General features: G+C 49.3%; 1 protein-coding gene across 3 annotated transcripts in view; it reads left to right on the top strand.

Annotated features, from left to right (window-relative positions):
- Nucleotides 1–15,995, top strand: part of XRRA1 (X-ray radiation resistance associated 1) — a 55,655-nt gene extending 39,660 nt beyond the window's left edge. For 2 of the 3 annotated variants that reach the window (XM_050930355.1, XM_050930363.1), the window contains exons 9-18: nucleotides 494–753; nucleotides 1,556–1,596; nucleotides 2,867–3,004; nucleotides 4,317–4,410; nucleotides 5,389–5,507; nucleotides 8,128–8,439; nucleotides 10,025–10,202; nucleotides 11,518–11,633; nucleotides 12,585–12,690; nucleotides 13,853–15,995. In XM_050930355.1, the coding sequence (XP_050786312.1) occupies nucleotides 494–753; nucleotides 1,556–1,596; nucleotides 2,867–3,004; nucleotides 4,317–4,410; nucleotides 5,389–5,507; nucleotides 8,128–8,439; nucleotides 10,025–10,202; nucleotides 11,518–11,633; nucleotides 12,585–12,690; nucleotides 13,853–14,154 (1,666 nt within the window). In that variant the 3' untranslated portion in view covers nucleotides 14,155–15,995. The remainder of the gene's footprint in view (nucleotides 1–493; nucleotides 754–1,555; nucleotides 1,597–2,866; nucleotides 3,005–4,316; nucleotides 4,411–5,388; nucleotides 5,508–8,127; nucleotides 8,440–10,024; nucleotides 10,203–11,517; nucleotides 11,634–12,584; nucleotides 12,691–13,852) is intronic. The other variant, XM_050930374.1, reaches the window with a different exon arrangement.

The following is a 15,995-nucleotide window of genomic DNA, read 5'->3' on the forward strand; positions in this document are numbered from 1 at the left end:
TTACCTTCCTCACACGTTAAATTCATCAGTGATTTTAAGATGCTATGGAGGTACCAAGCATTGTTCTGTTCTTACAGCAGGATCCCAATTACCCAAACCCCAGGATCAGCACCTCCTGATTTAACCAACTGCCAGCCTGTCTTCCTGTCTGAGCTCAAATAACTGAACAAACGTGGGGTCACTCAGGCTACAGAGCCCAATCCTGCAAGACGCTGAGTCTTTCCTGTGAGCTGAGAACTCCCATAGGCTTCTGTGGGAGGGAGGGACTCTCAGTACCTTACAGGAGTGGGCCTGTGATTGTTACCTTAGCGTATTTCAGCATAGATGAAGAGCTGTGGGAGAAGCAGCTTATGTTGCATTGTTATTGAGAAGTACAGCATCCACGGAGGCTCAGGGACAGTTTCCCACTCCAGGTGCTAGTAACACGGCTTTGTTGCATATTGTGCAATGGTAACTTTCATTAGGCTTCATGGTCACTTCCTCTTCTGATCAGCCTGAAGCAGTTAAACCTGGACAAGAATGGGATTGCAGAGGTCCCTTACCTGCATCAGATGGAGAATTCCCAGTTCTCCCTCCATCCAGAGTCGGCAAGGATGGGAACCAAGGCAGAGTCATGCAGCTTTCCGTCTAGATTCGGACAGAAGCACGAGCAGCCGCTGCAAGCTGGGGCAGGATTGCAAGGCCAGCTGGTGACGGAGAAAGAGCAACTAGAATACTTAATTTTACAAAACAACCAAGATCCAGACAGGACAGGTAACAGCTCCGCCTTTCATTCCCAGCTGTCAAGGCCTGCTCCTCTTCTTGCTGAAATCAATGAGAACGTTGCCACTGATTTTAGTGGGAGAAGGATCAGGTTTCTTAATCCGTGGCTGAGCCTTTCCAGAGCCATGTATCAGAAACTGCATGCCATGATTCAAACAGCAATACCATGGAGGAGAATATGTGTGTGTGTGTGTGTGTGTGTGTGTGTGTGTTATGGAGGAGGAGGGGAGAGACAGGTATCTCAGAGAGCGCCTTTCATTATGAGGTCAGACAAAGTTACTTCTGGCCTTAAACATCTATATGGGGTGAAATCCTAGCCTCACTGAAAGCAACAGCAAAACTCCCATTGACTTCATTTGGGCCAGGATTTCACCAGTGGATTACAGTGCAACCAACACACTCAGTATGTTGAGGCCCTGATCTGTGCCCTTGACATCCGTGGATGTTTTGCCATTAGGCCCTGAGCAGTACTAATTGCTATAGTTGTTGGCAGACTCAGCCAGAGGCTTTGTTCGTCATGAAGACGGTCTCTTCCAGGCTCAGACTGACACTGCATGTATCCCTTCCGATTCCCCTAGTTATGGGATGGGCCAACACAAAACACAGCTCCATTATGATTTATTTATCATTTGCATTGTCACAGCACCCAAGATCCCTTGTTATGGACCAGGACCCCATTGCGTTAGGTGCTGTACAAACAGAAGAAAAAGGTGGTCCTGCCCCAAAGAGCTGACCGTCAGAGTCCCATGCAGTTGTATTTAGAAGCCCATGATTTGTTTGTGTTTTATTACAGAGGTTGTTTTCACTTCTGCCTCTCGAGAACCACCATTGCTGGTAAGAACTGTTTGCTGGCTTATAGAATCATAGGACTGGAAGGGACCTCGAGAGGTCATCTAGTCCAGTCCCCTGCACTCAAGGCAGGACTAAGTATTATCTAGACCATCCCTGACAGTGTTTGTGCAATCTGCTCTTAAAAATCTCCAATGAGATTATGGTCTAGGATGAACATTCCAAAGTTCTCCTCCTCGGGTTCTTCTCTTTGGGAGCATTAACTTCTGTCTGCCTTATTCTTTAGAAGCCCTTCTGGGAATGCCAAGGCCTTAGCAGCCTGAATGATTTATGATCAGTAGCCTGCCGTAGCCTGGAGTCTTGTGCAGCTAATTTTCATGTAACCTGTGAATGTTTCAGCTCTTAAATCTGCTGCATACATTTAAAATAAAGCTGTGTGCCATTTTGCTGTACAGAACTGTCACATCTTACGTGGGGTTAGGTTCTAAAGCCAGCGTGTAAGGCGAACATCGCGTATAGTCAAAACCTCAGACCAGCAGCGGGCTGAGCTGGGCCGGCAGCTGGAACCCCAGACTGGCTCAGCCCGCTGCTGGCCTGGGGTTCTGTCCACCAGCTCCTTCCAGGCAGGGACGCGGCCCCGCTCAGCCCGCTACTGGCCTGGGGTTCCGTCCGTTGGGCTGAGTGGGGCCGGCGGCCGGGACCCCCGCTTGCAAGGGCCCGGCAGCAGGAACCCCAGACCGACGGCAGGCTGAGCGGCTCAGCCAGCTGATGGTCTGGAGTTCTGGCCACTAGCTCCTGCTAGCTGGGGGATGCAGCCCCGCTCAGCCCGCTGCCGGCCCGGGGTTCTGTCCATCCGGTTAAGGTTAGAGTTTACTTTATTTTAAATGAACACTTAGATTCTGAAGCATAACATGCAATCAACAGGGGAAAGTACCAGCTGGCTGTGCTGCCTGGAGCCAGGCCAATGTGAACCTTGTAGATATAATAATGGCAACACACCTGGCCTGTTACGGGGGAAACTGAGGCACAGAGAGGTTAAGTGATTTGCCCAAGATCTCGCAGTGCGTCAATGGCAGACATAGGGATGGAACCCAGGAGTCCTGAGGCCTAGTCCTCGGTGTTAACCATTAGGCTTAGTGCGTTCTCTCTTTCCTAATCAGTTTCATTCCATGAGTACTTTGCTGATCTTCAGCGAGTGTGGATTTTTTATGGTAATTGGTAAATGGACTGGATTTAGATGTCACCATGTCCTGGACATCCCCCTGCGGCAGCTCTGTGTGTCTGTCTATCACACTATTCCCCTTCTTTCTGTAAGGATGTTTTCATGGAGGGAAACGACCGTTCATGTCTCGCCGACGCTGGGACTCCCCCTGCCAGTGTCAGGAACACCTTGAGCCAAAAGTTTACACCCCCCTTTCCGGAACTGCGCTATCTGAGCCTGGCCAACAACAAGGTGAGTCAGCCCATGTGGTTACAGGCTGGTGCTGTCCGTAGTAGTACGGGTGAAATCTGGGCCCGTTAAGGGACAGGGGAGCCATTATTTTGCTGCTACATGCAACCCCTTGGTATGCTTTCTTGGTGGAACTGGAAATACACTCACCACGGAGACTTGCCGTGGCCAGCTGTGTTCTGCTGTACCTTGGGATTGTAAGAAACTTAGAAACCTCTGTCCCCTTGTTCTGTCCTAGACACTTGCTGTCCCCACAGTGACCCCACTCCTGGCCTGGTGGCAGGCTCTAGGAGTGAGGCTGCAGAAGGCACTGGGAGGCAGAGGTAGGTCTTGGGCATTGCACCAGCGTCAGGAGCTAGAGGCACTGTGCCTGCCTCTGGGTGTGCTGGAGCAGCACAGGTAGGAGTGGTCATTGCTGCCCCTTTGAAATCAGTGGGCTCCAGCTGCTGACTGCTAGTGGGCCCAGAAGGGCGGGCGCATAGGCCACCCCTGCCCTGTCTCCTCTGAAGCATCTGGCCTTGCTGGTGGTCTCAGTGCTTGGATTGTGCCAGTGCCTGGTGCAGTGAAGGGTACCGTCCCCTTCTCCTTACACCCCCACGCACAATCGGCTGTAGTAGCAGAGTAGTACTAAGATACTACGGCCCTAAGGGTGGTAGAGTGATCCAGTCTGGCCCTCTCTCTCACCTGGCTGCTACTTGAGTGCTGGATCTTCCTGGTCAGACTGCAGCATGGCAGATGCTCACGGGGAATCTGCCTGGGGAAAGCCTGATGTAAATGGAATTGTTGTTCATCTTATCAATTATGATTGCAGATACACCCTCCTCTTTGCTATGGAGATGAGGCTCATTGAGACTACACTTCCCAGCATGCACTGTTCCAGGCTGATCCGAGCTGCTGGACTGTGAGAGATGAGGGTGGTTGCACCCCAGCCCTGCCGTCCGTGTTTACTCGGGAAGAATACTGGCTGTGCAGTACACAAGCTTTGCCCCTCAGAGAGCATTTTTTCATCCATAGATCTCTAAGCCCTTTACAAAGGAGAGCCAGATCATCATCCCCATTTTGTAGATGGGGAAACTGAGGCACAGGGCTGTGAAGTGACTTTCCTAAGGTCACGCAGTGCCAGAGCTGGGAATAGAACCCAGGGGCTCCTCAGTCCCAGCACAGTGCTCTACCCACTAGACAGCACAGTCCTCTCTGTCCCCAAACTGCTGCCTCAGGGATTCAGACCTTTATGATGACAGTAAAATTGGAATCAAAGAGGGTGCCTCAGCGCACATGAGCAGGGAGTATTATGGCTTTGTATTTTATCTTGCAGATCAAAAATGAGGAGGACCTGCTAGCCGTGGCTCTCTTTCCCTCTCTGGCGGAGCTGACATTCCATAGCAACCCCCTGACCATCCTCAGGAGCGGTACGGGACCAGCCAGGATCCCTGAGGGGTCTGGCCCTTTAAGAAGAAGGGAGACCCGCAGGGCTTGCTCCTGCTCCCTGGGAGTCAGTAACAAAACTCCCTGGAGGTGCAGGATCAATCCATTGCTCCCCGGTGCTGCTCATGTGGAAAAGGGGCTGTTTCCACGCATCACCTTGGTTTAGCTGCTCCAGCACCCATTGTTTTGACAGCTGGCACGGACACAGGCGTCGAGGTGTTAGAGCTGCTGTTACTTTAAACTGCCGGCTGCCTGCTCAGCTCAGGGAGAAATCCCGCTGGCCTTAGTCTCTGTGACGTCACCAGGGCGATATGCAGGTTTCCAGTGTCCTGGGTCAGGGACTTGTCTCTTGGGAAAGGTTGACAGGATGCACCATTGCCCACAAAGACTAGCCTGTTACAGCCCTTGTGCTCTCCTGGACACTGCTTCTGTAGCTTTAAGCTTCTCCAAAGGCTGCGGGGAGAAGGCAAGGCCTAGCCTATGCCCACACACCACCCCGGGGGGAACAAGCCCTGCCAAATCTACGGCGTGCGGAGCTGGAGCTTAAGGGAGTTAGGTGCACAACTCCACTGAATTGCTGGGAGTTGGAAACCGAACTCCTTTAGGTTACTATGATTAGAGCTCCAGTCTCCTAAGTCCCACTGCAGTGACCAATCGGCTGCTTCTTGCTGATAGCACAGTGAGGACTGGGACAGATCCATCCCCAGCTGCTGCGTCTTGTCGTGGCTCAGGGCGCTATGCCGATTTACACCAGCGGAGGATCTGCCCCGATGCTTTTACAGATTAAAACTTCAATCCAGTGGCAACCGCTGGAAGCCAGAGGAGGTGCTGGCTCATTGTCCCACTGCGTGAGTCAGTCCAGCCCCTGCTAGCCCGGAGAGCCTTGTCGTGGAACTTGCTTTCTGCTGCCAGAGTGCCAGGACAGATACAGCTGATTTTAACGCAGTCCCCTTGTTTGGCAGGTGATCCACCTTTGCTAACCAGTTTCCTTCAGCACAGACTGGGGATTAAGCTAATGAGAAGAAAGATTTCAAAACTGGAGAAACCGCACATCTTTATTCCAGTCAAGGCCAATAGGAAGGTATGAATGGATCAGTGTGGTAAACACAGCCTTGGTCCCAGGGAAGTCAGTGCTAAACTCTCACTGGCTTGCATGATTCTGACCGCTCCTTGCTCAATAGCACCTGGCTGACCTGGCATTTCTAATCACTAGACAATCTTCAGGGCGCAAACCATTAGCGCTAGTCCTGTTACCTATTCAGAGAACACGGACCCGAAGAATGGTCCAATTATTGTGGCCTCCCCGTGGCACGTCTGAGCCACCTCCAACTCTTAACAGCGTAGGAGTTCACATCAGCCCAAACCAAACACTGCAGCAAAAAGTTGCAGTACTGATGGAATGGTGCTTCTCTTGTGGAGAAAGCTGGAACTGTATGTTGTTCTGGGTGGTGGCACGAAGGACAATCCTCACCCACCAACCACTAATGTGACAGCGTGAAGCTACACACTAGCTGTTCGTTCATACCAAATACAGTCAAGATATTGCAGCAAAGAATCCTGTGGCACCTTATAGACTAACAGACGTTTTGGAGCATGAGCTTTCGTGGGTGAATAGCCACTTCCTCAGATGCATGTCATCTGAGGAAGTGGGTATTCACCCACGAAAGCTCATGCTCCAAAACGTCTGTTAGTCTATAAAGTGCCACAGGATTCTTTTCTGCTTTTACAGATCCAGACTAACACGGCTACCCCTCTGATACTAGTCAAGATATTGATATCAGTAGGCACAGAGAAATATGACAGGCTCCTAGCCCTGGTGATTTTACAACCCAAAGAGTTTACCGTCTAAATATCATACAATCCGTATCATGGCCCCAGTTTAACAGAGCACTAAAGCACATGCTTAATTTTAAGCAGGTGCGGAATCCCATCTCTGTTAAGCAGTGCAACTGGGTAATGTGACTTTCAATATAATTACATGGGGCCCCTCCATGTAATGAACCCTGCAGAGCATGTGGGACCCGACCCTCAAGTGAGAGGGCTTCAGAGGAGCACAGATGTCTCCGTCCCATGGATCCAGGAGATCCGTAGAGATGGGCACCCCCTGATATATGGAGGCAGGAGCTGGTCTGCATGAATGACTGCTGCCCTCTCTTTCCTCCTGGCACATGCTTCATAGATTTTAAAGCCAGTAGGGACCCTCATGATCACATAGTTTCACCTTGTGTGTAATGCAGGCCACAGACTTTCTCCCAGTGATTCCTGCTCTGTGGCTCCAGCAGGGTCTGAACTGCCGTTGGCAAAGTCATCTTATGGCTGCTCAGTAGCAGGTGGGGGACTTCCAGGAGTTAAGGATGCATCAGGCATGATTTACTGCTGCCTGCATTTCTTGCAATAATGAATAAACTTCCCCTGGATGTCCGGCAAGGGCTACTTCACCCCGACATTTGTGCTGTCCAGCAAGTGCATCGCCAGGGAGTTGACTGAAGACAATTTGCTTCCCAGACCCTGGCAGAGCCTAGCACGTTCCTAACTCTCAGCTCTCACAACCTGGCCTGGAAACTGTAGAATAAAAACATTCCGGTGATAATGGCAGTTAAATTCTGTTGTGGCTGAGTGAACATATAACATGGATTGCTCTCGCCTTTAGAAATGGGGCTAAACTATTATAACCAGCTTAAAAATGGATCGAGGTGCAGAGAAGGGCTCCTTGGATGATCTGAGGAATGGAAAACCTACCCTATGAGAGGAGAGTTACGGAACTTGACTTGTTTAACATGACCAAGAGAACGCTGAGGAGAGAGATGATCTCTCTCTATAAATACATCAGAGGGATAAATACCAAGGAGGGAGAGGAGTTATTTATGTTAAGCCACAATGTGGACACAAGAACCAATGGCTAGAAACTGGCCATCAAGAAGTTTAGGCTTGAAATTAGGCAGAGGTTTCTAACCATCAGAGGAGGTGAAGTTCGGGAACAACTTTCCAAGGGAAGCAGTGGGGGCAAAAAACCTAACTGGCTTCAAGACTGAGCTTGATCAGTTTATGGAAGGGGTGGTATGATGGGACTGCCTGCAGTAGCGTGTGGCCGATCAGTGACTACCAGTAGCAGAAATCCCCAACAGCTGGAGATGAGAGAGGCCCTAGATGTGGAGGCCTCTGAGTTACTACAAAAATTCCTTCCCAGGTGTCTTCGTGGTGGATCCTTCCCACATGCTCAGGGTCTAACTGATTTGCCCTATTTGAAGTCAGGAAGGAATTTTCCCCCAGGACAGATTGGCAGAGACCCTGGGATGTTTTCGCCTTCTTCTGCAGCATGGGGCAGGGGTCACTTGCAGGTTTGAACTAGTATAAATGGGTGGATTCTCAGTAACTTGAAGTCTTTAAATCATGATCTGAGGACTTCAGTGACATAGCCAGAGGTTAGGGGTCTATTGCAGGGGTGGGTGGGTGGATGAGGTTCTGTGGCCTGCGATGTGCGGGAGGTCAGACTAGATGATTACAATGGTCCTTTCTGGCCTTAAAGTCTATGAGTCATACCCTGATGCCGATGTTGGCTGTCTGCATTCAGGCCCTGCCTACACACACTTTATTTAGTAATGCCACCGCCCCTTCCAGAATGGGTCAGAAGTCCTATAGGGGGCTCAGTATTTGTCAGGGCTCAGAGAGCTCTGGAGGATCAGCCTTTACTTCTCTTCCAGGTAACATCACATGTCCCAAAGGTTCCAAAGCAGCCGCTGATGCTAGAAGCTCCTCTTGAGTCCTCCTTTTGGAAACTCTGGTTGGATACAGAGGGGGGTAAACTAGAGGAGTCTGAGGAAGGATCACATGGGTTGAGCCTGTCTGATCCTCTTCCGCCGATCAGACCATCGTCAGCACAGCAGCACCAGGAGCCTTATGATGACACCAAAATGCTTGGTAGCCACAGGGAGGTGCTGGAGAAAGAGAAATATGATTCCAAGCTTGGTCCTGCCAGCGCTGAAGATGACATTGAATTCTTCTTTCTGACTCAGGTGTGTGAGCGTGTACTGTGTGTCTGCCTAGTATTAAGCCAGCCTCACTTGTGAATTTGTGAGTAAAGTATCTGGCATTCGAGAACCAAAGGCTCGTCCAGACATGCTCAGACGGTAGAAATGACCTTTGTTTTCTAAAAGAAGAAAGCATGGCATGCATGTAACTGAAGGTTATTATTCATAATTCTCCATTGACAAGCCAGCTGGAAATAGAAAACCCAGCAGGAACAAAGTACAACTACATGCATGGCTGGGGTGTTAGTGGAAACCAAAAATCAGTTTTCTACATTCCCGGTCGTGATTGCATTTATAAAGGTACCATGGTTGCAGGTGGACTAGATGGTTAGGTGCTTGGTAACGGAATATAGAACCTCGCCGCTGCAGTTACTGGTTCAATTCCAGCCCATGTCATCAAAAATCATTAATGTCTAATGTCTCTTTGCTGATGTGTGTGAAAAAAGTTGGTTGTTGCTTTTCTCTTCCCACGGGGAAAGTGACCACATCACATTGGCACCAATTGATTCCCTTATTAGAAGTCTCAGCAGAGACCACACTCAAGGGACTACTTGTGCATGGAAACTGAATTCCCACCTCTCCTCTCGCGGTGTTGGCCCAGATCTGGACTGAGGTCCATTGGCTGGGCAGAGTGGTGAAGTTCTCATTAGTTAGTTGGATTGCAGTAACACCTACAGGCCCTAATTGTGCTGGGCACTGTATACACACATACAAAACCGTCCCCAACCACAGAGCTTCCAATCTCTGTAGGCTACTTCCTATTTCGCACCAGGCCTAGGATAGACTTCAGCCTGCTGAGCGCTCAGGCTGGTACCTTTCATGGCACCAAATTCCCTTTCAGAAGTGACGAGCGCAGCTTTCCAGACACCCTTTCCCCAAAATATAGCCCTCACATTGTGTATGCGAGTAAACGTGGTTAAAGCTGAGTATTCCGAGAGGGAGTGTGGTCTAGTGGTGAGAGCAGGGTGCCAAGCACCAGCGCTGCTAACTTCTGTTCCCAGCATTTCTAGTCAGACTCTATGTGACAATGAGCAAACTCCCTATTGGTCTTCGGCCTGGTCTGCACTAGGATTTTTCTGCTCTGTAATGCCCAGTGATGGAAACAATCACGTAGACAGGGCTGAGATGAGCTCAGATGTCGTTACTACCTGCTGTTTAACCTTAAGGTTGGATTGTGGTAAGAAGAACTAAGTAGGTCTTAGCCTTGTCTGAAAAATCCCCCATTAGCAGGGATAATACAGGCTTCTCCAGGAGCGTGGCAGGTAAATTAACGCTTGGAGAGTGTTATGTTATTAGTTGCTATACTTTAATTATGAAATATTATTATTACAGTGCATTCAATTAGGAAATATCAGTCATCAAATTTGGATGTTTAGAGTCAATTTCTACCCTCACTTGAGCCCGAGTAGCCCCAAGGGGCTATGGAGTTGCACTTGATGTAGCTGGTAGAATTCGGCTCTGAGAGATCTGCATCCGATCTAGAGTTTGGGTGGGGTAAAGGCAGGTTTTGCGTGACTTGCTTTGCAATGAAAAGCGCTTGTTGTAAATCCTTTCCCCTGGATGTCTGAAGCTGGATGATGCGGATGACATCCCCAGCTCTGTTTGGAGACATGAACTGGAAGAAAGACAAGGGAAGAGGAAACACAAGTCCAGGACATCGGGCAGCTGCACGTATATTCCCACGAAATATAAGGGCTATGAAGAACTGCTCCGTGTGAAAACTGACCCCGAGTTCATTGAGCCAGTGGGTAAGTCGGGAAAGCTGATTTCTCTTGCTCAGAAATGCTTGTTCTGCAGGTCAGATGCGCTGATTGGAAACATCCCTTCTGACCTTGAAACCTCTGAATCTGAACCTGCTTTTGAACTTTAGGTTAGCAGGCGTAACTGGGAATCTGGTGAGTCAGTGGAAAGGACCATGTTCCTAAAGTGCCTCTCTGTGCCCCTGAGCAATGTTGGTCTTAAACTGGTGCCTCTGGAGCTTTCCACACTAAGGGTAACGTTCACCCCAGGCATGGGGCCAGCACATGGTCTTTGGGTCACATAAGTCCCTCTCAGCCCTAAGAGGCTGGCCCTGAAGCAGGAGTGCATTCTGGGTAGGTGGAGTGAACCAGATCATCCTTTGGCCCGGAATCTTGTGCATATTTTTGCTCTGAAAGGCCGTTTCCTTTGGCTAGTTTGGTACAATTCAATCTGCCAGCTTCGGAGCCACCCACGTATGAAAAAACAGCGGCCAGCACTGGCAGAGTCAGCAGGAGCGAGGGCCCTGTGCTGCTGCAGGATCTCATACCTCAGTCCGAGACCCTGGCCATGTGGAGCCAGTGAAGAACCCATGATCCGTTCTCTAAGCAGAGAGGCATTAGGCTTGGTATCCTGGGTAAATTCCTGCTCCCCAGGTTCCTCTGCTCTTCCAGCTGGCTATGGTATTCTCCACTTCTTGTGAAAAATCCTGTTCTCTCCCAGGCTGGGCTGACGGCGATTCTGATCCATGCAAGTGACGTATTTTTTTTCATTGCCAACTGCACCCTGAGCTGGGTGTCTGACTGGCATGTCCGAGCTGAAGCTCCTGTATCAGTTTTTGTTTGTTATGTGCCAGTGACCAGCAGAAGAAATTGTCTGTATTCTCAGCCCAGCCAGGTCTCCAGTGGCTGCTTTGACCCCGTACCGCACTTCAGGCTGAAAAGCAATGGGAGCAATGCCATTTTCTCATTGGCTAGCCAAAGCTGAGATCCAACTTGCCCTTGGGAACGTTACCCTTGTGAACAGTCACTCTCTAGCCTGTGTTGAACCTGGTGTATAGTGTGGATTTTAAATAGGGCCGAGTCGTACTCCAGAATGGAGTGTCTTTTAGTGGTGACTGAGGTGTATATAGTCCTACAGTGTCTCGGGTACATAGCTTGTAGATCCATTGGTTAATGGCAGTGTGATGAAAGCAGCTAAAGATGATTTCTTATCTGATTAATACCGGAAGGCTCTTTGAAGAGGTCGGTAAGTGCTAAGTGTTACTATAATAGTCAGCCGCAGCAGGGGGTTTCCTCAGACACACCTATTTCCCTTTGTTCTTAGGAATGCAGCAAAATGTCCAGGCGCTGAGGCGTGCTCTGAAACAGCCCCTGGTGTATCGTGACTCGAAGGCAAGGCTCGACAGTGTGCAAAAGCCGTATGTGCCCAGAAGAAAGAAGGTAAAACACTTAGGGTTTGATGGCAGAACCGTTATTTTTGTTCTCTGTCTATATCTGGAATTGGGTCCAAGCCAGAACTTTGGATCCAACTCCTGCCAAACTGGGCTCAGAACTTGGTAATGGATTCGAACGGAAGCCCGAGATTTGAATGTCCCCCCAGTCAGATCTGGGTCAGAATTTTGTATTCCTGAGCCATCTCTTGTTAAATCCTTCACTTCTCTTCATGGCAGGCTCCAAAGTTTTGGCCCAGTGCTATCAGATACCTTCTAGTCTAAGGGAGTGGTTCCCATCTCCCGATATGTCGCATGATAGGCTTTGGAGTCTGGTACAATAAGCTCCCCTTATTCCTGAATGAAGAGTTTTTGTTCAGGGCCCCAGCCTATTGCCCATCCTTGCCTTTCGTTCCATTGGGTGGACTCTTTCTCCACCAGGGACCATGGCATGCTCCAGCCCCCCACCTTGCCATTACAAAATCATTCCAAGCTTACGTGTGGCGTGTTGCGTGCAGTTTGAATGGGAACTTCTTGGCATGGGCTCACCCCCACTTAATCTGGTACCTGGGCACAGTTGCCCAAAAAGGTTGCCCACCATTGGTCTGTGGTTTATTGAGGAACTGTCCATCTCCAAAATGTTGACAGTAGCCCACCAGGATGGGAAGATGCTACAGAATACATTCTTACACTGCAGTAGAATGATGTAAGAACCACGCTACTCTGTAATTGCACATCACGCAGCATTTTAGGTACAAAGGGCAGCTGAGAAACATGGACCTCACGTAGATTGGCACGTCTGAGACATGTCTGTGACCGGCTTTGCTCATACTGAGTTGAGCACTTAAAGCGGATAGGCCATGTTTCCAGTGAAAGTGCAGCTTGCCGAACATTGCAGAGCAGGGGAGGACAGTGGACATGGACCATCACACCTGCTCGTCATTGTCTGCTTTTCTTGTAGATGGGGAAGCCACCAGGCCCTCCCTCTCGAAAGACTAAAGCCGAGGTGCTGGAAGACATCCTCCTAGCCATGAGAGGCAACATGAACATCAGAGAAGTTCCCCTAGGTATTTCCCCCCTACATTTCTGCTCACTTGCATGCAAAGATTGTGATCGGACAGACCTGTGCAGAGGTTGGAAACATCTGCATAGTGATGTATTTGAAATTAAATGACTAAGGGCACTGGATTTGGAAGTCAAGTTACCTGTGTTCCACCCCTGATTTTTTGAGTGACTTATGGGTGACCCTGGAAATGTCCCTTATCTGTGCCTCAGTTTCCCCATCTCTCTAGGAGGTGCTGAGAGCCTGTAGAAGCTGACAGCACTCAGCATGTTATAGAATCAGACCCACGACAGCCAGGGTGTGCACGGTCCTCCTTGATGTGAACCAGGAACTAATCATGAACTGGGCCCTGCTGCCCTCTGTTTCCTTAAACTAAGTGGAAAATGGCTTCCCAAAGTGGAAAAGTACAAAAGCTGGTAGTGAGCAGAGTGTAGCTTCCGGACCAGCCGAGCACTTCCCGCTGTAGGTTAAATGCCACAAGCCAGGCAGAGGCACCGTGTTAAAATTTCCATTCTAAAGTCCATTTTTTCAGGTTCTATAATAGAATAATCCTTAGAACAGGGGTCACAGCATCAAGCCCTGTAACTGACCTGCACCACACTCCTGTTCGGCAGGACAGAGGAGGGGAACAGAGGCAAAGGGAAGTGACTTGTCCAAGGCCAGACAAGTTGGGATTTGAACTCAGGAATGCCAGGGGCCCAGTCCAATACCTCGGCCATTCTCTAGCTCCAGAGCAGAACCTTTCATCCCAAACTCTACAGGTTGTTTGTGCTTCCGACGCATCAAAACCTAACGCGTGACGAAGCAGTCCCGTCTGGAAGTAGTTAGTGAGTGAGTTCTCCAAACAAGGTAGCTGGTGTCCAGCTACAGAATCATAGAATATCAGGGTTGGAAGGGACCTCAGGAGATCGTCTACTCCAACACCCTGCTCAAAGCAGGACCAATCCCCTAGCTATGGACTAAACCAGTTTTACTGTATGGGCCCAATCCGTGCAGTCCCTGTTGCCTACAGTAGGAGCTGCGGCTGAGTTCTGAGCCTAGGATCAGACCCAACAGTGTTTTCTGTATCAGAGATGAGAGGGAAGCAGTAAAGATCAAAGTCACCATGAGATTTTAAAAGACCAGTTCCAGGGGAACAGTGAGCTCATGCTTCTGCTCTTCCCCAGTGTCTGTTCTGCGAAAGAAGAAATCCAACCGGAAGGCGTATCAGGAGGCTCTGGGGTTGATGAAGGAATTCCACCAGAAGTACAAGGCTGCTTTGGCAACTTCCAGTAAGGCGATTTGCAAGGAGAGTGTGACTATCCCAGAGCTGGGGCAAAGTCCAACTCAAGAAACTTTTGTCGAGATCGAGGAAAGTAAATCAGAGACTCTGCCTCAGGATACGGATGAGAGCGAGAGCCTTAACCCTCACCTGTCACGGGAGAAAAGTTCCTCTCAGAAGAGGAGTGGAGTGACATTTGCTTTGTAAACTGGCCTGTGGAGAACAGGAACTTCTCAACTTTTGTGTTTCTCTCTAGATAGATTTTTGAGTTAGTTTTATAACGAGGTTAGTGCACTTTTAGTAGCGAGGGTTGAAAATGCAGCACGGTGAAAAGGTTTGTGTAACATGCCAGTACAATTGTGCTCGAGTCCACATAGTTACAGCTGCACTCAGTGAAATAAACAAATGGCTCACAAAACACCTGGTCAGTTATTGCCCTGCTGCTGCCATCAGCGAGGCCTGTGCCACTAACGTGGTTATTCTGAAATAAGGAATCCAGTGGGCTCACATGCGGCAGGCGCACAGGCAGCTGGCACACTGCAGCAATTGATGGGGGCGAGTGTAGCAGAAATCCTTTCAGTACGCAGGGTGCAGTGCAGTGGCTATAGATGGGTGGCTAAAGGCACTCGGGGACTGCACCATATGTGGGTGGGTGGGTGTCCTTCATAAAGTAGTGAAAACAGAGGGACGGGCAACAAATGGAGCTGGTTTCACGTGTTGCCATACTAACTTCAGATCATTAATTAACCCTGCCCGGTTAAATGTACATGGACGGTGAGTTCTCTTCCCAGGCCGCTCACACTTCAGACGACCCAGTGCACATGGATTCTGGACCTAGGAAACTAACACATTAAAGTACTTGTATTTCTAGCATAGATAAGCAAAGTGAGGATTCCACTCCCCGTAACTGAATCATTCTGAGCTAGGACTAGGTAAGAACTCAAGCCAAAACATTACAACAGTTTCTAAGCAAATTATACTCCAGCGCTTGCATTTTTGGCATGTGTTTCATGGGTCACACCTGTAGCATAACCCCTCAATCATGCACCTGCTTAGTGGTTGTCTCTCACGGTCTTTTCCAGAGCAGCAGGGGGGGCTGTATTTGTGAAATGTATGAAGCTGATACACTCTTCAGTTCTAAGGCAAGTGGAGTAACTCAGGTCACTGCTGGAAGCTCATCCAGTGTTCAGATTTTAAAACATGTTACTAGCCATTTGCTCCTACTGTGCGAGTACAGCTGCTGCTGAGGTCACCTTGCTTGGAGTACAGCAATAGCCAAAAGAGATTTAAAAACGTTCTACATGGCTCAGAATTGAGTTAGGAAAACAATGTGTGGGCTCAGTCATTTAAAATTAAAGCCCCTTCCCTCAACTCCAGAGGTGCGGTGGCCGGCTGAAGGAGCACGACTGTCAATCAGTAACACCCACTGTGACAGTGGCTGTGGAGTTGTTCAGACCCGGTTTGACTGCCTGAATGGGCTGTTCATGCTTGTACTGAAGTACTTCGTGCAGCACTCATCAATGGAAAGACTCATTTTCCTGTAAGAGGCAGATGTTTGACAGAAACAATCACAGGGCTTATGGGGAGTGACCTGGGAGGAATGATTAAAAGAACCAGAGTGGCAGTGTGGGCCAAATTCAGCCCTGAAGGAATTCCAGGGCACTTGGGCTAATTTACCTAAACAAAATCTAAAATGGTGATAATGCTCAACATGTGCAGAGTGGAAAGACTGTAAACCCCCTTTAGGGGGAAGATACTATGTCCGTTCGGCAAGCTGAGCTGGCAATTCTGCATCCAGGGCTGGTGGCCACATTTTAAAGGGAGGTTGAAAAGTGCCAAGAAGAGCCATTAAAAATGATTTGAGGCGTGATGAGAGACTGAAAGAGCACAATCTGTTTAGTTTATCAAAAAGAACGAGAGGGGACAATCAGGGCATATAAACACCTTCACAGAGAAGAGAGGAGCTACTAAGGGCTCTTTTAATCTAGCAGAGAAAGCTGTAAGAACTCCCAGTGCCCCGCCGCAGCCTGAGAGAACAAGCGAGCGTG

Source organism: Gopherus flavomarginatus, chromosome 1 (genome assembly GCF_025201925.1).
Source record: "Gopherus flavomarginatus isolate rGopFla2 chromosome 1, rGopFla2.mat.asm, whole genome shotgun sequence".
Taxonomy (NCBI): Eukaryota; Metazoa; Chordata; order Testudines; family Testudinidae; genus Gopherus; species Gopherus flavomarginatus.